The 26,754-nt window shown below is 31.3% G+C and overlaps 5 protein-coding genes and 1 long non-coding RNA gene across 6 annotated transcripts; 2 read left to right on the forward strand and 4 right to left on the reverse strand.

Annotated features, from left to right (window-relative positions):
- Positions 1–1,512: 1,512 nt before the first annotated feature.
- Positions 1,513–4,986, reverse strand: LOC141537194 (uncharacterized). The gene is made up of 10 exons (XM_074258038.1): positions 4,966–4,986; positions 4,223–4,321; positions 4,061–4,129; positions 3,920–3,976; positions 3,583–3,792; positions 3,388–3,518; positions 3,090–3,296; positions 2,837–3,009; positions 1,633–2,093; positions 1,513–1,559 (listed from the first exon to the last, which is right to left on the reverse strand). The coding sequence occupies exons 1-7, from the start codon at positions 4,984–4,986 to the stop codon at positions 3,167–3,169; spliced, it is 717 nt and encodes a 238-aa protein (XP_074114139.1). The 3' UTR covers positions 1,513–1,559; positions 1,633–2,093; positions 2,837–3,009; positions 3,090–3,166.
- A 1,206-nt stretch (positions 4,987–6,192) lies between these two features.
- P5cr (Pyrroline 5-carboyxlate reductase) lies at positions 6,193–9,176 on the forward strand. Its single transcript, XM_074258054.1, is given in 7 exon segments — positions 6,193–6,351; positions 7,781–7,902; positions 7,975–7,986; positions 7,989–8,248; positions 8,318–8,408; positions 8,498–8,637; positions 8,720–9,176. Coding segments are annotated over 7 exon segments (945 nt in total). The 5' UTR covers positions 6,193–6,349; the 3' UTR covers positions 9,038–9,176.
- Positions 8,425–8,866, reverse strand: LOC141537210 (uncharacterized). The gene is made up of 2 exons (XR_012480884.1): positions 8,726–8,866; positions 8,425–8,646 (listed from the first exon to the last, which is right to left on the reverse strand). It is a non-coding gene; the product is annotated as an uncharacterized LOC141537210 (long non-coding RNA).
- Positions 9,177–9,208: 32 nt separating the features above from the next.
- Positions 9,209–12,071, reverse strand: Prp18 (pre-mRNA processing factor 18). The gene is made up of 4 exons (XM_074258039.1): positions 12,064–12,071; positions 11,098–11,140; positions 10,299–11,006; positions 9,209–9,620 (listed from the first exon to the last, which is right to left on the reverse strand). The coding sequence occupies exons 1-4, from the start codon at positions 12,069–12,071 to the stop codon at positions 9,384–9,386; spliced, it is 996 nt and encodes a 331-aa protein (XP_074114140.1). The 3' UTR covers positions 9,209–9,383.
- A 2,298-nt stretch (positions 12,072–14,369) lies between these two features.
- LOC141537209 (uncharacterized) lies at positions 14,370–16,227 on the forward strand. The gene is made up of 4 exons (XM_074258055.1): positions 14,370–14,739; positions 15,116–15,491; positions 15,590–15,790; positions 16,176–16,227. The coding sequence occupies exons 1-4, from the start codon at positions 14,690–14,692 to the stop codon at positions 16,182–16,184; spliced, it is 636 nt and encodes a 211-aa protein (XP_074114156.1). The 5' UTR covers positions 14,370–14,689; the 3' UTR covers positions 16,185–16,227.
- Positions 16,228–25,302: 9,075 nt separating this feature from the next.
- LOC141537196 (uncharacterized) lies at positions 25,303–26,303 on the reverse strand. Its single transcript, XM_074258041.1, has 3 exons — positions 26,249–26,303; positions 26,028–26,150; positions 25,303–25,934 (listed from the first exon to the last, which is right to left on the reverse strand). Exons 2-3 carry the CDS (start codon positions 26,029–26,031, stop codon positions 25,303–25,305), a joined length of 636 nt encoding a protein of 211 aa, XP_074114142.1. The 5' UTR covers positions 26,032–26,150; positions 26,249–26,303.
- Positions 26,304–26,754: the final 451 nt, after the last annotated feature.

The raw sequence follows: 26,754 nt of genomic DNA on the forward strand, positions 1-26,754 counted from the left end.
GAATAAGAACAAAGCAAACGATAAACTTGACCAAATAACATAACGTCTGGATGATCGTTACATCCGCAGGCACTTCGCATAATCCCAAAAATTTCTGAAAATAAGAATTTAGTTAGTACATACCTCAACTAACGGCTAAGAAATAGTTCGAAAGAAAAAGAGAAAATAAATATTAAGTTCAAAGTCATTACCTCCAATGCATCTTGGGTAAGACGTATAGTCATTAGATAATCATAATTACATTCAGTGTGTAAAAATTCTACTAGTTCTAGAGTTGCTCCAAGCGAAATTTTTAACCCACTTAGTGTACTTGAAGTAATTGCGAAATCAAATTTCCCAGGTAGCTGGTCTTCATCTAAATGCTTTTTCAAATATTTATATTTTTCTTTTTCTTCAATTGACTTTTGTTCCCACTCTCGAAGGTATTGAATAAACTCAACGATAGCCTACCGAAAAGAAAGCTTGAGTAAATAAGAGTAAACGGTTTTGTTAAATCACAGAAAATAAATTAACGTATTTATATTCTTTTTTTTTTGTAATCAACGGTAAGTATGGAAAAAGGCAATAGATGGAAAAAAATGTCATTGATTCAACAAAAACAAACTCAACAAAAAAATATTGTATGAAGACCACACCCCTTCTACATTACAGTTAATACGATGAAAATGATACAACCAGATGCATTGTGCTAGAGACACGTTATAAAAAACAGGTAGGATGCTTACGTTAGTCAATACAACTATCAGAGGACCTGTTACTCAGTTCATCTAATTTGTTACGAATATGAATAAACATACATACAAATATTTTTGTTTTGACATTTAGAGAAATTTTATAAAAATACAACGCATACAAATCACACCTTTCCAATCGTAGTTTATGTTACATAAGTGATACAATCAAATGCACTATGTAATTGATGCGAAATAAAAAGCAGGCAAAATATTCAGATCAGTTAATAGATTGATTATAAGACTTGTTATTCAAGTCTTTAGTATTTTTAATTGACTTACTTACTCTAGTCATGTTAATCATCAGTAATGGATTGAACTCTAATTTTATTATCACTTTGATTAGTGAAACATTGTTTGTGGACAGCCTGTCCAGGCTTTGATACGTCACTACAAAATATTTGAACAGAATAATATTTTTATATAAAATATGTAAGATACCTGTCTCATTTTACATGAAATATCTGGGCGTAAAGCATTCCGTGGAGTTCTTGAAGTCATGGCTGTTATAAGACGGTCAACTCTCTCCATAAAAACAATTGTGGATTTACAACCTTTTAATTCTGGACATTTCTCTTCAAAAAGCTCCATAGCCACTCTTAATCGTTTTGAAAACAACTACAAGTAAACTTGTTACGCCAAAAACTAACTATCATGAGTATAAATTAATTTACCTCAATTGCCAAAAGTACATTCATTTTTTGGAATTGTTCAGGTTTTATGTGCCCGGGTGTCAATCTGTACGTTACAGATAAATTAGCCTTGAAACTATTTTCGTACTTTTAAAAGAGCCTCCCAATGCTTCCGATAAACATAACCATCTGGAGTCTATAAATAGTGGTTAAGCAAGCTAATATCTAACAATTAAATTGACATCTAGTAATTTTCATCAAAAATTTACCCAAAATGATGGTGATTCCATGATTTTATTTCTGAAATTTTTAAGTAAATGAGAAAAATCTGAGATGAACCATAAACGCCGACTTGAATCATGTGGATGTTGACAGCTGAATTTATAATCTTCGATGCCAAATAACTTCCACGCGCCTCGATTCCATTGAGCTCCATCACAAGTTACTGCATCAACTTTAAATCCAGCGTTTTCCAGAAGTAATACACATTCAATTATTAATTTGTGTAATATGTCACTGACAGTCGCACTTCGACTCAGAAAACAGCCTATCACTTGTACCCAATCACCTTCAAAGGGTTGAAACATAAATACTAAAGCGTGATCAGCTCTGGTGTTAAGATACTTTTCTGGCGTATGAGAACCTAAATCAACAAAACCATCTAACTTCATTGTTCGTTGATTTAATTTTACACACTCGCTTAGAGCTACTTCATCAAGAAGTAAAGTGCCTAGTGAATGGGAAAAATATTTTTCATCAGTATATGTATAATTCGTGTTATGATATTGTACACTGATAAAAAAATTAACTTGACTCAAAAGCTAAAATCTTCAACCAAGAATACCATTTTGAAGAAAATGATTTTCTTGAGCGAAGAGAATAAATTCTTGAGTCAAGAAATTATTCTTGATTTAAGTAAACTATTTTGTCTCAATAATTTATTCTCTTGACTCAAGAAAATCATTTTCTTCAAAATGGTTTTCTTGGTTCAAGAAATTGGCTCTTGAGTCATGTTAATTTTTTTATCATTGTAAGTATTAAGAAAGCTCATGAGAAAACTAAAAAGAAGCAGAAAGAATAGATTTTGAAATAAAGCAGAGTAGCAAATTATAGCAAAATAGAACGAGTTAAAAACGAATATAACTACAGCACCAAAGTTTTATTATTAAAAAGCTATAGTGTGGTTAGTTGTAAGTTAGGAAGTACGTTTTTAACGATTGTTAATTCTACGATCTGCTGCAACACGTTTACAAACAATGAAATAAAAATACCCCTTTTCAAGTTAACTTCCATTCTAGAGCCTTTAAGTTTAAGGGTTTCAAAGAGAGCATCAGAAAAACCGAATGAGCTATCTAACTTTTGAATGTATTTCTGCAGGGTATCTTTACACGGGAGGGTAAGATTTGTCGAGATCTAAGTCGTTCATAAACCGCCGCACTTTTTATTCTTAATAAAAGACACTCGTATACCCACTCAATAGTGTATCTTCTTTGCCTAGAATTTTTGACTTTAGCAGCAGCAAAACACGCTCTAACTGTTTCCTGTTGTATTGGTGGCATAAGTAATATTTCATTTTCAATAGCACTTTCAGAAGCATTAGCACACTTTTGCTTTTCTTCTTCAATTGTTTCCTTTAACCGAACACTCTAAATAATCAATGAGATGTCTATATTTAGAAATTATAATTAACGATTGCAGGCGTATGTTAAGTAAAAAAGAAACAAACCTTATTAATTAACCTAGTACATTTCTTCTTCACATTGTTTAGCTCCAGTTTCATTTTCTTATTCTGATCATCGGCATCTATTTTAGGTCTATATAATTGGTTACGTAATTTTTTCCTAAGTTGCCTACATTCGTCACACCGGTATATTCCTGCTTGTTTTTATACTGTTCATCAACTGTCAAAAAAACTGTACAAGCTTCCGATGACCTATCACAATATGAGTATCGTAGTTTCAAACGAATAGAACGTATATCATTAAAAACAACATTAGCCCAAGACTGTATTTAATAATACGTACTTTTGGTTGTCAAATCCACTACCATTACATATTTGTGATATCTCCAATATTTCAAGAAATTTCCAAAATTCCTTTATATTGGATATAATAAAATCACTTTTCACTGATTGATTACTCTTCGCATTCGTTACCTATAAAAAATAAATAATTAATTTCCTTCTCTAAAAATTGTCAACGAATAAAAAAAATTCTTACTGTTATATTCAGAGCTTTATCTACTTTAACACGAAACTTAACATCGTATGATTTATAATCTAAATGGCAAAGAATGACAGCAGGGGAATCAAAATGATCCTCAACCCAGCTCCATTTTTTAGGTAACTTAGAAGTTTCCAAAGATCTTACCAATTCATGAATAGAGAATTGAGTATTTAACTTGGATGACTCCGAATCAATACGTGCGTTCTAGAAAAATGTGAAAACATTATAAATACCGAAGAAATTTTAGAATTATTATTATCCAAATATCTTAAAGTTCCCAGGTCAATTATCATCACCCTATATAATATATAATGAAATTTTCTAGTCCTACCTGCACAATATTATTTGCTTCTACAACGTAATTATCAATTTGTAAATCAACTGAAATCTGTTAAAAAATTTCTTTAGTTTAGCCCTTTTTTTTCATTATAGTTTTATTGAATCGTAAAAATAATAAAAATAAAAAAAAAACCTGATCAACTTCCACTAAGTCCTGACTTTCAATAAACTGACGTCCATCTGTGAGATCTACAATAATTTTCTGTAAAATAAGAAATTCAATGACATTTGAAATTATTACATGATAGTAATTATTTGAAATTAAAATTAATAAAATTTTAACAGCAGCTCTCACATTTACAGTTTCATCAAGTGGCACATTAATTAAAGGTGACGTCTCGTTGATATTTTTAAATAATGTAGGAATAGCACCAGGTTTGAGAGTTATTTTTTCCTCTCAGATACGTACGGTTCTTGACCAGGGATATTTATCACATCTTTCCTTAAAATATATTCCTCATCAAAATGCTTATCACAAATGAATGAACTAAAATCTAAATCTTGTTCTAATATTTGACTCCAATTTCGGACTATCTCAGGATCCTACAGAAAGTATGTAAATTTTTCAATTAGTTCAATATATGTAAGCTTCATTGTATGAAATTATTTATAACTAAAATTGATATACAAAATAAATGGAGAAATGACTGACAACTGGGTACTAGAAGTTATGAACTTCCAATTTTTTTGAAAAGCGGAAAAAGTAGAGATTTAAAATTTTTTTAGCTTCTTTTTATACATGAATATTTTTTCCATAACAAAATTCAAAGACATCTGCTATTTACGTTTTCAGAGGAATTAATTATTTTTATAACTTTATGCATCATACGATTTTTAAATATTTATTTGGATTTTTAATATAGTTTAATTGAATGAAAATTAATAAATAACATTACTTAATTATCAAATTAATATTTTTACACGGAGTAAATTAAAGCTTTAAGGTTATACTTACTTTAGGTACTGTAAACATAGAATTTTTCTGTAGTTGTAATTCTTTTTTACTTTTTTATTGTTTTTGCTATTCGCACAACTCACCACAGTACAATATTTAACCATATTTCACTTTTATTTATAACTAATAACAGAATAAATATTATACAACACTACTTGTGTTTACAAAACACATATATAAAAATCTGAACTCCCGAACAGTATCGCCGCCCTTGTGGAGAATTATTGTACCCGATATTGCCTCATTTTTGAGGACACATATACGGCGAGGAAACCTATAGCGATCGTTCTCCTTCTATCTAGGCTTCGTGGTAAAAATACACAAATGTGTATATGTCTAAAGTTACATTTAAAAATGGAGACTAGTAAACAAAACAAAATCTTTGTATAATTTTTAATGATATGTAATACATGAAAATTTTTATTTTCAAAATTTCATTAACTTAACGAAGTACGTATTTATTTTTCCCCTAAAATTAAAATCTTGGATAATTGTAGAAAGTAATTAATGATTAAAAATCAATTTATTAATATATTTAAGTAATTTAGGTAGAGGCTTATTTGAGAAAACAGTGTTTTTTTGATGATTTGAAATTAGTAGATGTTTGTTTTTTTTTTCTTTTCTTTAACGGAGTAACTATTATAAGAAACATATTTTATAAAATTGCGCGTATAGTTATAAGTTTTATTTTTTTTTTTTTTTACTTCTACCTATAATATAATAAATAAGTTACCACGCAGTAGTATCATCGATAACTCGGAAACCATCCAAACCACAAAATACTGATTAGAGCCAAAATTAACGGATAAAAAAGCCGTAAAAATTGTGGCTTAAATAGTTTCAGGATGAATTTTTAAATTATTTATCTTTTAAAAAAAATAGCACAAATAATTATCAGATGCTTGTGAATTTTAATCATTTTTTTTTTTAATAAAAATTATAATAACTTTGTAATTGAATTAGATATGATAATAAATGTTGAAAAATATTCCTCGACTTAAAACAAATTATACAATTTTGTAAAAAATAAAGGTCATCATTGAATCTGTCAGAAATTATAAATTTTTAAAATTTTCTATTGACACGGCTGACGATGTACTTACATATAATTAAGAAAAATGGTGAAGTCAAAACAATAACTAATTTACATTTGACAAATTTTTGTAATAAATGCCTAACATATATCGGGAACGAATAAGAGAAATTCATCGTGCATTATAAAATTATTGACACAGCTGAAAATTTTTTATTCAAGTCTTGAATAAATTTAGTAAAAAGTTAGTATTCATTTGACTTTAGCGTAGCGCATGATTGTCCTTGTTTGTTATTTTTACTATGAAACTGAAAACGTAATTTAATTATTGTTCATGATAAAATTAAAAAAATTGAAGTAGTACAAAAGTTTAAAAAGATTTTTTTGAGTTGTAAATGTGACAAGAAGCTCGAGTAACACAATATAAAAAGATAATGTATATAAATTGTTATTTTTTTTAAATAAAATTCAAACGATTTGAAGCTTTCGTACAGTAATGATTTTATTGCATCCATTTTTCTACTTAGTTCTAAAAATTTATCTGATATTTATTGATATAAAAAATTAATTTTATTTCCTTACTACACTACAGTTGAAGTTATAAATTCTTCTGATTTTGACAAACATTTTTTTTTTCACAATAAATATAAAAAATTTTTCGCTTCAAATGGATATAGTAATAATATAACGCGCGCTAAATTTCTTAAGATAAACTTATCTGGAATTTTCAACGTGCATGCTTCTATCGTTGAACACAAAAAAAATAATAAATGTATTATTGATTCTCTTGTATTCAATTCTATATATAGTATTTAACACTTCAAATTTTATTTTTATTTTATGGTAAAAAACAGTTTTTTTTTTTTTTTATACATTTAAATTTGGTTCTTCAAAAATAGCTCAACAAAAAAATTTAGAACTGAAATAAGAGGCTAAATAAAGAGATACGACAAAAGAGATAAATCGACCAATCAAGTAGCAAATCTTTTTGCATTACAATTAAATTCACATAGCCAATTCGACTATTTTTTTCGAGTTTCCTATGAAAATATGTTAGTTTTTTGTGTTTTAAGGCTGAATAGTACTAAATTTATTTTCAGATTTTTATTTTTCTAATCACATCATAAATAAATTTAAAAATCAAATAATCTAAAATTTCTGAAGAAAAATACATGTTAAATTAACATTAGTTAAAAATTTTTTCGAACTTATTATAAAATGAAATTTTTGGAAATCTGTTAATTATTTCTTTCTTGAAATCCTTTTAAAACTGGCTTGATTAAATAATTTTCAAGTCATTCTAGATTTTCCCAATTTTCCAGAATCGTCAAAAATGTATTATGGTCATTCAAAAATATCTAAAATACTTCTAATTTTAAATTAAAAAAAAAAAAAAAAAATTTTGCGAATCATGTAAAAATAAAAATAATGTCAACCTGAAATTTTAAATGTATACATTCCAATTTTGAAAATTTTAAACTATCCCTAAAATGTTTTTGAAGAAATACAAAATTCAGAATAATTTTCAAAGCTTCAAAAATGAAAATTACTACTAATGTAGTTATCCCTTTGCGATTTTAAATAAATTTTTTTCTTCCCAATTAAGACACCAATTTCATACCCCCACCAGTAATTTTAATCCCACTCTTTTTTTTCTCTCCGATACAACTATATAAAGATTTCTTCGCATCCGTTTTTGTTGTTCAAATTCATCCCGTACCTTGAAAGAGTAACATTTTTTTATATCAGAATACGCTAATTTTATTTATTAGATAATACAATTCGATTATACGTAAATATTGATATTTATTAATATTTGAAACAAAATTGAATAATTTGCTTGACTTTGTGGCATATTTTTTTAGGCAACCAGATCAAGAAGATAATTCAAAAATGACGCAAACAATAAATTTACAATCATTAAAAGTTGGATTCATTGGTGGTGGAAACATGGCACGTGCTATAGTACTAGCTTTGATAAAAAGAAGTAAGAATTTTAGCATAAAAAATTAAGTGCTTGTGTAAAATATTTCATTAATTGACTAATTTGTATCAATAGATATTTTAAATCCAAAAATGTATGGATATCAGCACGAACAAGAGAAACACTTCAAACTTGGAACCAATTGACTTCAGAAAATCCTGTCAATACAACGTTGAATAATGCTGATATAATAATCAACAGTGACATAATATTTTTAGCTATCAAACCCCAATCACTTGTCTTGGCCATTGAAGACGCAAAAAAAACCTCTGAAGGACGTAATTTAATGTTAAATAATAAATTATTTGTATCAGTTCTTGCTGGTGTTACACTTGATACATTAGAAAAGGTGAGTTTTATTTCATTGAATGTTTTTATCTTCCTCAATTTTGTTAATTAAATCGTGCTGTTTTCTCAGGAAATTCAACTACATTTAGGACAACAATTACCTTTGAAAATTATCAGAACAATGCCAAACACACCATTAAGTATTGGAGAAGGCATAACAGGTACGTATTTCGAAAATTGTTTATATGAAATTATTATTTTATTATTCATTACGTTTCATTCAATAAAAACGTGGTTTTGATTTTTCAAGTGTACTCTCGAAATGCCCAAGTGTCTGAAAGCGATGCACTTCCATTAGTTAAAATGCTTTCACAAATAGGCATTATTGAAGAAATTCCGGAAAATTTGATTAACTCAGCCGGTGGTTTGGCTGGGTCAGGACCAGCTTATGTAAGTTAACTAAAAAAATTCAACACATAGATTAAATAAAGTTATCATATAATTATCAACCAAAATAAAATTAAAAATTCAGGCTTACCTTATGGTGGAAGGATTAGCTGATGGAGCAGTGAAAACTGGTTTACCTCGTGCACTAGCAACTAAATTTGCCGCACAAGTATTAGTTGGTGCCGGCAAAATGGTATTACAAACGGAGAAACATCCAGGACAGCTTAAAGATGAAGTTTGTTCACCAGGTGGTACAACTATTACAGGAATGCATGCTTTAGAAACTGGAGCAGTAAGAGCATCATTAATGAATGCAGTTGATGCAGCAGTAAAAGATCTAAGGAGCTTGGAGCTTAGGGATCATTTTTTATATTTTTACGAAAAATTTTTATCAGTTATTTAAAAGCATGTCTAATGCAGCATTTAAATTTGTTACATGTTTACATACAATTAGAACTTTTCTCTAATGTATATTTGCTACTGACTGCTATTGTATTTATTATACAATCATAATAACTATGAATAAAGTATTTTTAACTTAATATATTTGTTTAAGTTCATGCTCTATCCAAAATTTAAATTAATTATTATTTATTATCAACGAGTTCGTATAATTATTTAAACGAATGAAAATTATTTACAGTAATTTAAATTATTATAAAAAATACTCATATTGTTCACAATTAGAGTGATACATTCCACTTATATCCATCTTATCAGAATCCAAACCAATAAATTATTAAATAAACTTATACTTTAGTGTATTCGACACATCGTGAAGGATCTGTTGGATAATATTCTTGGCATTTAGTCATCAATCTTTTTAGCGCTTGTATGTATTTTCTTTGTGTTTCATCATTCATTACGTGGGCTACATTTTTGAAAAAATCTTTTTCTCTTCCCGTACGTGCGTGGATACCAACCATAGTAACACCAATGGGCCACGGAGAGTTGCCAATTGCCATTTGAAGATACGCATCACTTGCCTAAATTAATAAACGAAAAATTAGTTGATGTGTTTATTTTTGTTAATGTCCATACAAAAATGATTATTGCTTTCAATTTACTCCATCATCGAAAATTCGTGTTTCAATTATGTTCTTATTTTGTGAATTATTAACTAACATTTATAAAAAATATATATTCAATAGGGTGTGTCGAAATGTAATTTCCGTGGTGGACCTCTTAAAATTCGAATTTTGGGTTCCGCTTTTAATAGGAGTTGTGTTTAAGCATTTTCTGACATATTTTGAGCGTAATGGATTTATTTGATTTCAGAGAATTTTTAACAGGAGCTTTATTTGAACATTTCCGCTGAAATTTCAAAATTTGGCCCTGAAGTATCCAAACAAAGCTCCTGTAAAAATTCTATGGGTCGAAAATATTTCAACTCAATAAAAATATTTCAAACTTTTCTGAAAAATTACATAATTTTTGCCTTTTCTTCTAAAATAAAATAATTTGACGGAAAAAATATTCGAAAATTTTTATTTTTTGTTATTTTATTCTTAAAAAAGTGGACCCCACTCCAAAATAATTATCAAATACCTTTTTTTAATTTAATTATTTTTATCAACTTCTGTGTAAGAAGTCATGTCTTCGTTATTATCTTATATATCAATGTAAATACTATGAATTAATTTTAATTTACAGTGAAAACTTACCAAAATATAATTGCGCTCTAGAAGATGTTTAACAATTTCCGTAAGACTGTCAGTGATGTCTTCTGGTAGTGATTTATTTTTTAACTTTCTCAACAAGGGCTTCAAATATTCTCTTGTCTGTGCATAGGTTGCACTGGCCATTTTTCCTTTGGTGCTCATTTTTTCAGCAGCACTGCGACTATTTAATTGCATACCCCACATGAGAACCAAGAATTGCAGAAATTGTGTAATTACACTCATGTCAAAATCACGATCGCCTCGATTTAATTTCACGGACATTTTTTCTATATCTTCGTAGGTAACTTGTTCATCAGGTATATTAACGTCTCCTTTATTACATTCATTAGTTGGCTTCGACGAAGATAATAATTCATTTAAATAAGCTTGATCAACTTGATCCATAGCTTCCTGGAAATCATTTCTGAATCCTTTGTTAACCTCAGGTTGAAGAATTTCACACTTACGTAGACGTTGAAAGGATTCTAATTCTGATTCTCCAAATAGTAAAATAGGTTCACTTCTCTCTCTTAGTCGTTTTATCACTTCTGGTCGTGATAACTTTTGATGCTCTACAGTATTTTCAACGGATCCTTCGGAATTTTTGTTTTCCACCGTATTAATTGTGTCAGTGTTATTATTATTTGATTCGGAAGTTTCTACTTTATTTGATGTTAGTTCTGCGACTTTAAAGTACTTGCGTTTATTTTGCTGTAAAAATTCATAATTTCTGAGATAGTTGTTGTTGTTTTAAAATTAAATATCAGGTTAGAAAATTTTATTAAAACTTGTCATTACTTACCAATAAATTACTTTCTTCTAACTCTTTACGTTTTTTAAAATTTCTGCTCGTAAAAATTCATAATTGTTAAAAATTGATTTATTGATCGTAATTATTGAAAATGTAATTATAGTTAATATGTTTTTATTTTTTCTGTATTCAAATAAAAATGTAGTTAAATAAGGTACAACTATAAGGTAGTACTGCTACCAATACGCGACTATGGAGAATTTATAGTATAGTTCATACCTGTAATAAACATAAAAGAAAAATTACAGTAATAGTAATAATAACAATAATAATAATAATAATAATAATAATAATAATAATAATAATAATAATAATTATTATTATTATTATCCTTTATATTAAAATTGATGGTTGATTGAAGTTAGCTTAGTATCGAAATAACTCGAAAACATGGACCCTGATTTGTTCAGGATGAGAGCGCGCGTATGCACGCAATTTGAATTCCTAGTTAAGTCTTAAGTCTTAAAGTTAATACTTATAAACCTTAAGAATATGATCCGGCGGCACTGTCGTGCCTCAAGCCAAGTACACGTTCAACATCACACAATAAAATGTGTGTGAACGTGTAGGCGTAAAGTTACAGTGCCTCTATTCTCGAGTCAGATGTCAACATGACCTCACTCTATTTTCAACTTGATTTATTTTATCAACAAATTCGGTAGAATTTGGCGCCAAGTTCCGTTCAAAACGGAGCGCCAGACTACCGAATGTTATTTACTGTAAGCAGAACGGCTTTTCGGGGTTACAAAATTTTATTTTAATTCTGAGGTACTTTTTTAACTTAATTTGTTATCATCAAGATTAATTAATCACTTATTTTACCGTTTTAATCAATTATTTATACTTGCAACAATTTATTCACTTAAAATTCAGATATTTTGTTTACTAATTTAGATCGAATTTATTATCTTAAAGTTGGTACCGTTTAGTTCTCCGATAGTATACACAGTCTATCACCTTGCCATTCTGCTGTAGTATAGTACAGATATAGTGTTAAAGTCGCTGCCTGTAGGTGGCGTTGATGCGGTTGAGCGGAAGTTTTAAATAACGATATTCTCTATATTACACTTGTACTAATCATAATTTTGAGAAATAGTTATTATCTACCAACAATAATTTAATTGTTATCATAACAATGTAATCTAATGCATATATCTTATTCATCATGCTGTTACAAAATAATATAATATAGACATGTCAATTTATATGTTGCAAAAATTTTATTTAAATATTATTTCGCAGCATGATTGCAAGTACGAAAGGAATAAATATTATCACATTTTGAAAAGGTGCGATAATTTGAATTTCAAAGTTATAATTATAATCCAATCATACTCTTTCAATTATTCTTATTGTTGTTATTAAGTGATTTACATAACCCAAATTTGATTAAAATCTCATTTTTTAGCGCAATTGCAAAGGAGATTAAATATCGATGCATTCCAAAAACGTGCGAAGATTAGAATCGATTGATTAAAGCCTACAATTTCTGAATTGTATTCTTATTTCCCCGCTCAAATTTAAATTTCATTACTATACATTCTGACGAACTCTTAGGTAGAAAAAAAATTTTTCCATTTTATTTATCTTATTATCGTTGTTACCATTTTTATTGTTTTCACAAATATTATTATTATTATTATTATTACTATTAGTATTATTATTATGAATATTATTATTATGATGACTATTGATTGATCATTAAAATACTTAACATTTTTGTTAGTATGGAAGTTATTTTTCCAGTCCAAATCGTTTCAACAAATTTTATAAAAAATTCATGATTTCAAAAACTTTTTCTTCTTAATGTACATGCATTGATTAACAATTCTCTCGATATTTTTAAAAAATTTAGAATGAAATGAATATTTATTTACTTAATGACATTGATATTGGCTGACGTCTAACAATTTTTTTTAAATTATTTGAATTAATTAAATGGTAATTCCTAAAAAATTACACCCGTAAATTTTTTAATTTTTTATACATGAGATGTGCTTGTCACTATAATTTTCAAAAGTCCGCGCTGAAAGTCTAAACGTAAAGTTGATGCATGCGCAGTGCAAATATTTAGAATACAAATATTCAGCTTATTAAAAATGTTAATTAAACTATAAATAAACAATTTGAAGTTGGAACAAAGGTTTTTTGTACATGAACAATCATAATCAGAGGTTAATCCCATTGGATAGTGGGGTAACATCGATTTATCCGAAAACCTAGTTTCTTTCAGTCAAAAAACGTATCAGGGACAGATTGTTCCCTCTACAATTTTGAAGCAAATACTATTCAATACAGTCATACTTAGTACAGATGATATTTTGAGGCAGGCAGATTTTAAGTTAGTTAAATTTGTATACAGTTCAATTTTAATACACACGACTGCTGAATCTATACAACAATACTACCAACAAAGTTTATATTTTAGCAACTTAATACCAAAAACTATTTGAATTGACATATTATTCTGCCACATAATAATTACTCCTTATCTGGATTATTGCTCTATCATTTTATATCTGTCATTATAAATTACCAGTCAATATTATTTTAGAAATATTATATTTCTTGTTTCAATTGGAGCGTATATATTTCAAGTTACTCTGTTTATGAACGACTCAGACTTTACATTTGTATGAATTTCATCTAGGGACATATTGATGCACGACTATTTCAAGCCAACTATGAAATGTTGCCAACATATTTCATTACGGTGCATTTTTAGTACACACATATTTCTGGGTATGGCGCAAATTACCCAATGAAAATAGTGTAAAATAAAAAGTTAAGTTGGCAACATGAAAATAAAATTAATTCGAAGTAACATTCTTACCATCCGTCGAAAAAATGAAACCCTGTAACCTCACAATCTCATAATTTTCAAATGCATTAGTAGTTAGATGTTTGAATCGTTAAAATCATTAGAATTATTGCAAAGACCTCCTTGAAACTAAAATTCAAAATTCTGGGCAATATGAATGCTTCAAATTACCCAATGTGTTAATTTTATGAAGCTTTTTCAATTCTGGGCAATATGAATGCTCCAAATTACCCAACTTATTAATTTTTTTTAAAGTTTTTAAATTCTGGGCAATACGAATGCTCCAAATTACCCAAGACAAGCTCCATATACGGATATATTCATTTGTTTTAAACAAAACATCATCGCGCTAACGAAAAAGGTAGGTATGAAACAATTAACGATTTAGCGTCAGTATCACCATGGCTTTCCAACGGAAAATACGAGCTGCGAATACAAAAATTTTAATGGACACACTTATAACATTCATTCTTTAACATCTCAAGATTGCTGGTATGTATTACGCTTTTTTTTCTTTTCATTTTATTTAAATTTTGCTTGCTACTTATTGTTGAATATGCTTTTAGGTACATCAAATGCAACCAGCGTTCAAATAAAAAAAGTCCTGGTTACGGATGTCGAGGTTCTGCTCGTTTAATCAAGCATCCGGACAATACAGAAACGATCATTCCCTTAAAAAAGCATAAAAGGTCATGTCCAAAGCAAGAGCATTTGTTGGAAGTTCATGCTCTTAAAGTAGATCTTAAGGTCCATGCTAAAACAATGCCATTAGCTGGTCAACTATCTAATGAATACGACAATTTAATCGAGAAGTAAGTATTTTTTACCTTGTTAATTATAATTTTCTTTAAAGTTAATGCACAAAAGTCGGTGTCATTCTTGTAACTTTCTCGTTCGATCTGTGATTGGTTGTTAAAGTTTATGGCGGGGAATTAAAAATCATAAAGACGTGTAAAGGAAACGTCATGTGTTTAGTCTTTTTGTAAAAAATTAATTGACGGAAGTCTACTGAACTTTTTGTTTAATCGGTTAGTGATTGGTTGTCAGAAGTTTTGAAAGAATTAAGACGTGCATGATGTAAGTCCTTTTTTAAAAAGCTCATTGACAATTTTTGACGTAATTTTTGTAACTTTTTTAATAAATCATATTTGGTCGTTGTAATTTAATTGTAATCATTTCATTTTATAGACATCCTGTGGCAGCTCAAGAAATTCCTTTTAAAACAGTGCGAAGTCAAATGGGTCGTGATTTTAGGGTAAATCAACCACGTAACCCAGTAAGCTTTTTAGCTTTTACTGAGTTTGTGACTTCTCCTAGAGGGAGAGAGTATTTAAAATATACTCTCGTAAATGAGCAAGGTGCCAAGGCTTCCTACCAAATAATGGCCCTAAATTTTGGAAATGCTTTTAACCAATGCTTAGCTTTTTACAATGTGGAGTTTCTCAATTATTTTGATGGCTCTCAGATAAATATCGACGGGACTTTTCGGTTTACGCCGAAGTTCAAGCGTCAACACCTCCAGCCGTATCAACATCTCATTATTTCAAGCGATATTGATGGGAAGGTAAGTACACTTTTTTATTTTATTTAGATAAGCGAAAAAAAATGAGACAATAGTTAAAAATATTTTGCATTGATCAGTTCGATTTTTTATATAACTAGATTTTTCCTGCCATTTACGTACTGATACCTAACAAAAAAGAAACCACGTATAAAAGTGTACTTACAGAGGTTAAAAATTCTATTATACCGGATTGGAGACCAAAATTTGTAATTTCAGATTGGGAAACTGGATTACGGAATGCGGCCCAGGAAGTATATCCCAATACTTCATTGGTTGGATGCTTTTTTCACTACACACAAGTTAGTTATTATGTTATATTAAATAATCATTTATTTACTAATTTTTCGACCTTTCCTTTGTACTCGCTTGTTAACAAACTTTTTTTGTATTGTGCACAAGTCATCATGATGACCCTTTTTTTATTATATTCTCTCTTATCTATGCATGTATTCTATTATTCTAAGGCAATTGAGAAGAACTGGAAGAAGCATGGCCTTACACCTCTATCCAAATCCTCTTTCAAGGCTCTGTGCTTAAAAAAATTGATAATGGCTCTTCCTTTAGCTTCTGCAGACGACATACTCACTTTATTCATAATCATTGTGCTCCTTATCCCACCATCTATGTTCTTAAAATTAAATGATTTTATGGCTTATGTTTTTAACCACTGGCTGGCAACAATAGGGCCAGTGAATCTCTCAGTTGCGGGTAAAGATTCTTTACGAACCAACAACCCTCAGAATCGATCAACAAGTCGATCAATAAGTTATTGGGATTAAAAAAAAATTGTCGCCTATTTTTTTACTCGTAAGTACGGATTTTGTAAATCAATAACCTATTTATTAAAAAAAAATCTATTATATAATTACGGCTATTTACAATAATAAAATTTATATTTAGGCGTACTTATTCAGTTTCAAATGAAGAGTCAAACGCGGGCGATTTCTATGCTAAAAATAAAAATGTTCACTTTGAAAAAATTTAACACCTACTGAGCGAGTTAACAAATTACAGAACAACTGGTTACAAATGAAAAATGGAGAAATTACGGTTCCAACATTTTTTGAAAATGTTGGCCACCTTATTGGACAGGATACAACTGTTGAAGGTATTTTTACTAAACATTAATCCCACATTTTTATCTAACTAACATAAATCTGATCCTGAACTTGAATTTTTCTCTCAGTAAAAATGTAAATCTCGCGGAAGCCTCTGTCTTTTAACAAATAAACAGTCAGGAATTATATTTTTTCGACAATTTCTTTACAAAACTAATTTCAATTCTATTATATGCTAAAAATTCATATTAGAGCATTTTCAAGTTAATTTAGTTCAAAAATTTTGTAAACATAGTCTCTCTAATTACTCATGATATAAACGCGATTTTAATATCTGTTCTGTTATTAAATTATATTTTCTGTGTTGAAACTTTGTTTTTATTATTACAGATCCGAAAACGTTACAGTTGTCTAAGAAAAAAAAAGAGTTTGTGTTTTGGGGCATCATCAATGGAACTACCAATCACACCAACTACTATGGATTACATGCTGTTTCTCAAGCTGATGCAGACAAGCTAATAAAAATTGCAGATGATAGTTTTGTCAGTGTTCAACAGCCAGTTTACGACTACCCGGTTCAATTTACCGTGCCTTACTCTCTAATTTAGAAATTTGTATTATTTGTGAATGAGTCGTTCACTTTATCATTATATAAAAACTTATTTCTTAACAATAAAATTTTTAAATCTTATTTTTTTAATTATAATTATGGCCGTGTTTAATTGAAAATAAATATCGTGCGTGTGCATTGCTGTGTGTGCAGTAGTTTTGCGCGTTTTTTCAGAGCAAATCATTTTTTGTTTGGATCAAATATTATTTAAGTTTCTAATTAAACAATTATTAAATACTTGACGCGATAGAAATATAACTTTATTAGAGTTATTAATTATAAAATTTTATTAATTTTAGAAAATTTACTTTAGATACACGGTAATTTGGAGCATTCATATTGCCCAGAATTTAAACAGTTTAAAAAAATTAATAAGTTGGGTAATTTGGAGCATTCATATTGCCCAGAATTGAAAAAGCTTCATAAAATTAATACATTGGGTAATTTGGAGCATTCATATTGCCCAGAATTGAAAAAGCTTCATAAAATTAATACATTGGGTAATTTGGAGCATTCATATTGCCCAGAATTGAAAAAGCTTCATAAAATTAACACATTGGGTAATTTGAAGAATTCATATTGCCCAGAATTTTGAATTTTAGTTTCAAGGAGGTCTTTGCAATAATTCTAATGATTTTAACGATTTAAACATCTAACTACTAATGCATTTGAAAATTATGAGATTGTGAGGTTACAGGGTTTCATTTTTTCGACGGATGGTAAGAATGTTACTTCGAATTAATTTTATTTTCATGTTGCCAACTTAACTTTTTATTTTACACTATTTTCATTGGGTAATTTGCGCCATACCCATATTTCTTTCCGTCATGAGTTCGCAGCACCACGAGTATAGCTCGAGTATACTTTGTAACATATTACAGAACTGATATCGACTGTAGAAATTTTATTTTTTTTGTTGGTAAGATAGGTTTATAATGGTAACTCCTGTAGCAGTTTTACAGTTTTAGATAAAGATTCGAAGGTGAGAAAAACTAATCTACTTTGAGAGGAGCTATATCAATTAAAAAAATGTATTTAATTATATTCAACGACCCTATATTATAATAAATAAATAAAAGATTATTATTTTTAGTTAGTCTTTTCTTTATAAAGTTAAAAAATTATATTATACAGTACTGTGTGTTCAAATGAATTTTAAAATTGTAAAAAATTTACTAAATGAAATTATCTACCCGCACATTTTCTCAAGTTTAATTGTAACAAAATAAAATATTTTATTTAAATTATTACGCGTTTTTTTTTTTTAATCAAACTATAATTGTAATAATTATTAAGTTATAATATTATTTCAATTTGAAATTAGAATTGTAACTTTATATAGTAAAAATTAATTAAATTTTTTAAAATTATTATTAATTACCTCTCGTTAGAAAAAAGAACTTCAAAGCCAGCTTCAAAATTTTTAAATAGTGAAAATTGACAATGATCCAGTTTACTCGTGATGTATTTTAAATATATTGGAGAAAACACGAATTTATAATTAAATGTAATAATAATTTCATGGAAATATATTTCTAATTTATAACAAGTTTATTTATATTAAATATTCAAGAAGTTACACATTACAAACGTTAAAAAAAAATATTAAAATTGTTAAAACATATATTATTATAGTGACAAATTCCACAAGTTTTATAGATTTTTAAATAAAATAAATTATTAAAATAACTTATTAAATAAGTATTACAAACTATTAAAACTTTTAAAATATGTATTGTCGCAAACTCTCCACTAAGGAGAATTTCCATAATTCTTCTATATGTAGTTGATTAGTTAGGAATTGGTTCAGGATCTATCTGTTTAAAATAAAAGACTCGGTGTTGGGGTGAATAATTGTGATCAATTTATTCCCCAAGAGGAGAAAACTCTAGCAATTGCTAGAGAAAAACTCCTCGAAGTTGTTACAGTTGAGAGATATGTGAATGAATATGTGTGTTGATATGAATGTATATAATAATTGCACAAATGTGCAATGAGGGATGAGAATTGATCTCAGCCACCGTTAGGTTATTGAGGCTAACCGTCAACCGTTAATTTCTCAGTAGAGATATAATATGTGATTATGATCAGAAAGGATCGTGTGTTTGTAATCGGAAGAGAATTGACTGTGTTTTTAGAATGTTTTGAAAGAACCAGTAGGTTCAAGTATTGAATTTGATCGCTGGGATCGAATTCTTGATCAGTGGGATCAAGTAATGTTATGAATTGATCGCTGGGATCAAATTCTTGATCAGTGGGATCAAGTTCTTGATCAGTGGGATCAAGTTATGGTATGAATTGATCGCTGGGATCGAATTCTTTTTGATTTAAATGATTTGAATATTTTGTTTAAATTAGTCGTTGACTATAGTTTTCTAATTTACGCGAGAATTTACTATTTAATTTAAATTATTTTCTGAATAACTCAACAAATTATTTAACACATGAATTTATTAATGTACCTTGTTTCTTGTAAATTTGATTTGAATTTAATAATTAACACGATTAAATTTGAGTAAATAAAGCACATCAATGAAGTTAAGTTAATAATTACGACTGACTAAATTCAATTAACACTTGCAAAATATAACTAATTAACAATGATTTCAATTATAATTTGAATATTATGAAACTGAATTGAAGAATTTTGATAACCTTTAACAATGATAATTTATTGCGTTTGATTTATCACGCGATTGAAGATAATGGCCGCGATGCCAAACGCTAAGTACGACGTACTTTTTATTGGCGTCTTAAATATTTGACCACGAATTTATGTTAAGATTAAAATTAATGCACAAAAATCGAATCAATGAATTTAATTAAGTATGAGAACTGATAATTAAATGATAATCAATTACGTTAGCAAATAATAAAACACAATGGAATAATTTCTTTGTCAGAGAGAACGCAGGTATATTGCACTAGTCACAAGTCCCAGTACAACTGCAACTCATGGCGTCCCCACCGGCCTCGTGCCCCGGGCTTGCCGGTCTTCTTCCCGCTAAGTCATGGGGCGCATGTGCAGCCGCCATTTGACATCGCGTTCATAAGAACGATAATAAAAATTGCCATGAGAATAACCCATGTTAAATATAAAGTGTAGATATTTAAAGTTTGCCCTGATAGCCACCTTACCTATAACTTACTGTCAATCTACGTCCGCAATTTGAAGCAAATTTGACGGAAAGAGTTGGCAAAGCGAGCGATTACCTATTAGTTACCTATAACTTACTCTGCAAATAGACGTCAAAACTTGCTGTACAAGTATTTCCTTCAAATTGTAGTAAAGTTGAAAGGAAATTTAACTACAAGTTTGATTGTTAACTTGTATTCAAGTTGCGGCCGTAGATTTCTGTCAATTTGCTTACAACTGTTGTTGAGTGAAGAATTACCGCCAACTTGATGTATAACTTAACCGTAACTGCTGGGAGTCAACACTTACTGAGAAAGCGCTGGCTATCAGGGTGAGTATACTCATAAGAGCACTCTAGTCAATCTCTTTTGTACCGACATCAAACAAAATATCAATTTAAAAATTAATACCTACAGATGGAAAGAGAAATACACCAGCAAGCAGCCAAGCACATCTCTTTTAACGACGCTCGCCAGCAACTCACTCAACATCAGAACTCCACTCCACCATCCTCATTGGCAGTCTCTCCGCTAAACCATCACGAATATCCAGATTTGAAGTCAACAAAAAAGAACTCCATGAATCCTTGGAAACAACAACAGCTCCAACCACAAATACCAGACACAAACTCAACACCGACAAACAATAAATGTCAGTGCAAGTGCGACGAAACATACGTCAAAATAATAGATCATCAACAGCAGCAAATCGAAGCTCTCCAAACCCAGAGAGAACACTTCGCAACCAGCATGCAAAGTCTCCTCACACAAGTAAGTGGCATCATGGCTAAACTGACCCCGCTCATTGAGAATACCCAAGACCAAAACATCATAATGGAATTTACTCAAACAACGCAAAGCCTCACCTGGGTCATCATTGACGCTACCCAGCAACTCCAGCCAATCTCTCTCGTACAGCAGCTTCCCCCAGCAGCAATCCAAAACTCACAACTTCTCGACACACGACTATCACAACCTCCATCTCCACCAACACCACTAGAATGAACAGACACCAAAACAGCAAACTAATAACAATCTTACAATGGAACGCTCGAAGTATAAGGGGGAAAAAAGAAGAAATCAATATCTTAAACATGAATCAAGACCACGATATTTTACTACTCACCGAGACATGGCTCAAACCAGATGAACCATTCTACATCAACAACTACAACATAGTAAGGAAAGACCGACAAGATGGCGCCGGCGGAGGTATTGCCATCGCTATTAAAACCAACTTAACATTCGAAATTATCAACGACTTCTTTAAGCTCGAAAACAAAATCAATACCCTAGCCATCAAAATAAAGACGGACCAGGGTCCCATCACAATAGCAACCATCTATGTCTCTCCTCATCAAAGAATCAAAAAAAATTCCTGGGAAAAACTACTAGATCGACCAAACGATAGCTCACTTCTCCTAGCGGGTGACTTTAACACCCATCACACCTCCTGGGGAAGCTACAAGAACTCGGCTCAAGGCAAAGAACTCCTAGAAACTATTACCGAGGCAGACCTCTGCATTCTGAATGACAGATCCCCCACAAGGGTAACAAACCCTACTACAAACAAATCCGCAGTAGACCTCACCATTGTTTCACCCGAACTACTAAGCTACACTAACTGGAACGTCTCTGAAGACCCAGGAAGAAGCGACCATTACCCAATTCACATCTCTCTGGGTGTGGCCCCAGATACATATCAATTTTTCACCCATAAACTAAATCTCTCTAAAATATGTTGGGAAACGTTTGATGATGTCCTCACCAAGAAAGTTGAAGCCATCATCCCTGAAGACAATCTGAATGTCCCACCGACCTACGAAGAAATAATTACCATCATTAAAGACTTCCTCTCAGCGGCGACAAAAACAAAAGACTCCAGAAAGGAAAGTGCCAGTGCCAATCAACACACGTCATCTCCAAAAAATAATCCCAAGACTAGAAAAATTCGTACACCTGCCCCGTGGTGGAACGAAGAATGCTCCAAAGCCTTGGAAGAAAGAAAGTCAGCTCTCCAACTCATGAAGCGTACATTAACGGTAGAGAGCTATGAAAACTACAATAAAATAAACGCGTTAACGAAGAAAACATTCCAGAAAGCCAAACAAAAAGCTTGGCGGGAATATACTGCGTCTCTCAACAGCACTACCCCCATAGCCATGGTCTGGAAAAAATTTAAAGCCTTTAAAAATAGAAGATTATCCAATCCGTACACACTCCCGAGACAAGAACTCTCAGTTGAACAAAAAAGCTTGAATTCATTGAAAGTTACTGTCAGGAAAGCCGAATAAACTCAGACAGCTCAACAGCACAGGAGCTATTTCACCAAGACACCGCCGAAGCTCCCCAACCATCAGCACCCAATTTTCCAGACTACGAAATTTTTTTAACAGAACTAAACTCCGCCATACAGCGAAGTAAATCAGGAACAAGCCCAGGACTTGACCAAATCACCTACGACATAATCAAACGTCTCCCTGAAACTCTGAGAAAACTAATCCTGGACTGTTACAACAACTTTCTCCGACTCAAAAAATATCCCACTTCCTGGACAGAGCACTTAGTCTATCTACTCCCCAAAGGAGACACAAACAAATTTAGGCCCATCACCTTGGCACCCTGTTTTCTCAAAATAATGGAAAGAATTTTGGTAGACAGAACCACGTGGTGGCTGGAGCACAATTCTAAGCTCCCCAACACCCAATATGGATTTAGAGCAGGCAAAAGTACTGCAGATAATTTAACAGTAGTCACTGGAGAAATTTACACCGGGTTCGCCCAAGGTGAGTATACTATAACGGCATTTCTGGACATCAAAGGAGCCTTCGATCATGTCAATCCGGACAAGTTGCTACAAATTATGCTAGACCTCGATATTCCCACTTCCTACTGCTCCTTCTTCTACTTTCTAATCAAGAAGCGCAAACTATACTTTGTGACCAACAGCAGCCTAACAGAACCGCAGGAGGTAAACTCCGGAGCGGGTCAAGAACTGGTATCAGCTCCCCTGCTGTTCACTCTCTACACGGCAGATGGCAACAAACATATACACTCTTCCAGCAGCATAGCAGAATTTGCTGACGATAAAGCTATAAGATGCAGGAACAAAAATTTACAATGCACAGTCGACGCTATACAAGCCTCCCTAGACAGCTACAACGCATACCTCGAAAGTCTGGACTTGGATCTCTCCCCGGAAAAAACAAAAATAGTAGTTTTCTCACTCATCAACTTTAACCCCCAGGACATAGTCTTTACTATTAAGAACACACACATCAGGCCATCTACATCAGCTAAATTCCTTGGTATGATACTGGACCAGAAACTAACATTCGACGAACACCACAATAATCTCATTTCAAGAATCAACAAAGTCAACCCCCTCATTAAAGCTATGTGTGGAACAAAATGGGGAGCGACTCCAGCAACCCTTCTAAATATCTACAGGGCACTGATCAGGACAAAAATCGAGTACGGGTCTCACATAATGAACATGACCTCCAGTAAATTATTCAAAAACTGGAAAAAATACAAAATAAAGCCATCAGAACATGCATGGGCCTTCGGATATCGACCCCAATCAACTCAATGATGGCAGAGGGAAAAGAAATCCCTCTAAAAATCAGACTTAAAGATCTCTCCGATCGTTATATACTAAGATCTATGAGTGTCTCCGATAATCCAGTCATTCAAACCCTGACAAAATTGGAGGATAGTATAACCCAAAATAAAGCCAAGCAGTTCATTCTAAAAAGATTCCCAGCAATTAACTCCTTAAAAGACAATAAACCATACCAGGATATTATCTACCAAGCTAAAACACAACCGCAGTATATGTGTACCCTTACTCAGTCTTTCGAGACTCATTAAACGTTGACATATCAACAACAGCAACACTCAGTAACCTTCCAACAAAAAGCGTGATTAAAAATTTTCAAAAAATAGTGAGTGAAAAACTACACGATTTCACACAAGTATACACAGACGCATCCAAAAGCCCGACCGAACCATACATAGGACTCGCAGTTTACAATGCCACTCTGGACATTCACCTGACACAGAAAATCAACGGCCAGGCTTCAATAACAACAGCAGAATCCCTAGCTATTCTCAAGGCAATCGAGCTAGCACTCGAGACCGCAGAGAAAAAAACAATAATCTACACGGACTCCAAAAACGCGCTCCAAGCCCTTCTTAACTTACAAGATAAAAACCCAAATCATACCTGCCATACAAAATTGCAGCCAGACTCCACGAGGCGCAACAACGCGGACTACAAGTCCACTTAATGTGGATCCCTGGACATTCTGGCATACCCGGCAACGAAGAGGCAGATAGACTAGCTAAAGAAGCGATCACCAACTCAAGACGAACCTTTACTCCAATCCCCTATAACGATCTAGTGACTAACAGCAAAGAAAAGACCATCAACCGCACAGTTGAGTTCCTCAAGGAAGCTGGGAAACAAAAAGGAGTTCATTATTTTAGCTTTATCTTCAAGGAAACTAAAAACCCTGGTTCGCTGAGTATGACATGCCCAGGAAAGTCATCACTACATTTATAAGAATGCGTCTAAACCATTACAACTTAAACTCCAGCTTACATAGAAAAAATTTCATCGAATCATCAGCATGTCCCTGCGGATCACCAGACCAAGACTTGAATCACATCTTTTTAAGTGCCCAATATATCAAGACCAAAGGAAAATGCTGAACAACATTCTCAGCAAACTCTATAATCCAGCTCCGACAGATATTACACCACTTCTAGCAAACCCTTCAAATAAAATCGCATACATTCTCTCCAACTTCCTGAACAAATGCAATCTCGAGATTTAAAAGAAATTTCAACGAGCATACAGACACCTATGGACAGCATGAAAAACAACGACACTACACTACAATCACCCTACCATTGAGTACAACGGCCGAATGGGTAATCTCCCAGAGCCAATTGTATAATAATAATAATAATAATAAAAATTAATATGAAGCTTAATTTTTTTTTATTGCGTTAATTGATAATCCGCTCTTAAATCGTCTGCAATTTCAACCAAACTTCTACACAATATGCAAGTGAAGGATTCTCCATTTGCAATCGCCTCATCATGCCATTTATTATTACACGACCAACAAAATGGAGCATGATTGCAAGGTTTATAACCAACTTCGATTAAGTCATTAAAACAGCCTAAGCACTGCTGAGCGTAAATATACGGTTGATTTATATCTGGTTGCTCTGAAGAAATAATTATTTCGTTTTCTGATGCAATTGTCAGTACTCCGTTGTTAACATCAGTCGATTCTGACATTACAATAGGGTCCGGAAGTCCTGTGCCTTCAAGTAGACCAAGTTCTGGTAAATTATTTCCCATATTTGTTAATTCAGAACGATCATTACCATTACCATCAATGGATTCTGATAAATTTTCTACAGCAGGGAATGATAAATCATTATCAATGCCAATTAAATCAGGATTGATGTTAGAATCCGAAGATTCTTCATGGTCAGATTGATCAGAAGAAAAATTATAATTATGATCCATAGATGTTGGGTTGGTAAGTAAACCAACTGGTGGTGTTGAGTCAACTTCAACAACTTCATTAGCTGACATCTGTGGTAAGTCATCAAGCGATTCTGCAAATAATTAAATATAAAAATCTTTAATGATTCATAATATATCACTACTGGAAAATAATGCAAATGAACAATCAATTTTTTTGAACTTACTCATAATTATTAGGATGCTGTATATCTACAAAAATATCGATATTTAAGAAGCATTTCGAATCTACAAGTTTTTAGCTTTATAATTTTGTGACAAATATTCTAAAGCTTTTAGATTAATGCAACCTTAAAAAGTAATCCGGGAAAAAGGACAGAGCAAATATTTTTAATTTAAGAATTTTATTTATAACAGTTTTACGGTAGTACTTTAAATATATTTTTACCTTTAAGTACGTAAAAAAATATACATTTCAAAGCTGAAAAAGCTGCAAGGTGCGCTGAAAAAAAACCAATTTTTTTAACATCTTTGAGCTTAATGATTCAAATTAAAGATCTCATCGAGTTTTACGCTTGAAAATATATGGGATGGCTTTCGTGATCACCTGATTTTCAGATTTTTTTATCGAAATCCATCGTAATATAAAAATGTTACTCTTATCACTTAAATATCGATATTCCCGGGAAAAAATGATCAGATCTGACCATGCCTGTTCATGTATGATCAGGCCTGAAATTAGACCTTATCAGGCCTGTTCATGTATGACCAGACCTGAAATTAAACATGATCATGCCTGATCAGACCCGTCCATGCCTGTTCATGTCTGAAGTGTTAAATACCTCAGGCCTGTTCATCCCGGGAAAAAATGATCAGACCTGACCATGCCTGTTCATGTATGATCAGGCTTGAAATTGGACCTGATCAGGCCTGTTCATGTATGATCAGGCCTGA

The sequence above is a fragment of the Cotesia typhae genome, unplaced genomic scaffold, assembly GCF_013202065.1.
Source record: "Cotesia typhae breed Kobodo isofemale line unplaced genomic scaffold, CoteBio_Ctyphae scaffold_70, whole genome shotgun sequence".
In the NCBI taxonomy this organism is placed as follows: Eukaryota; Metazoa; Arthropoda; class Insecta; order Hymenoptera; family Braconidae; genus Cotesia; species Cotesia typhae.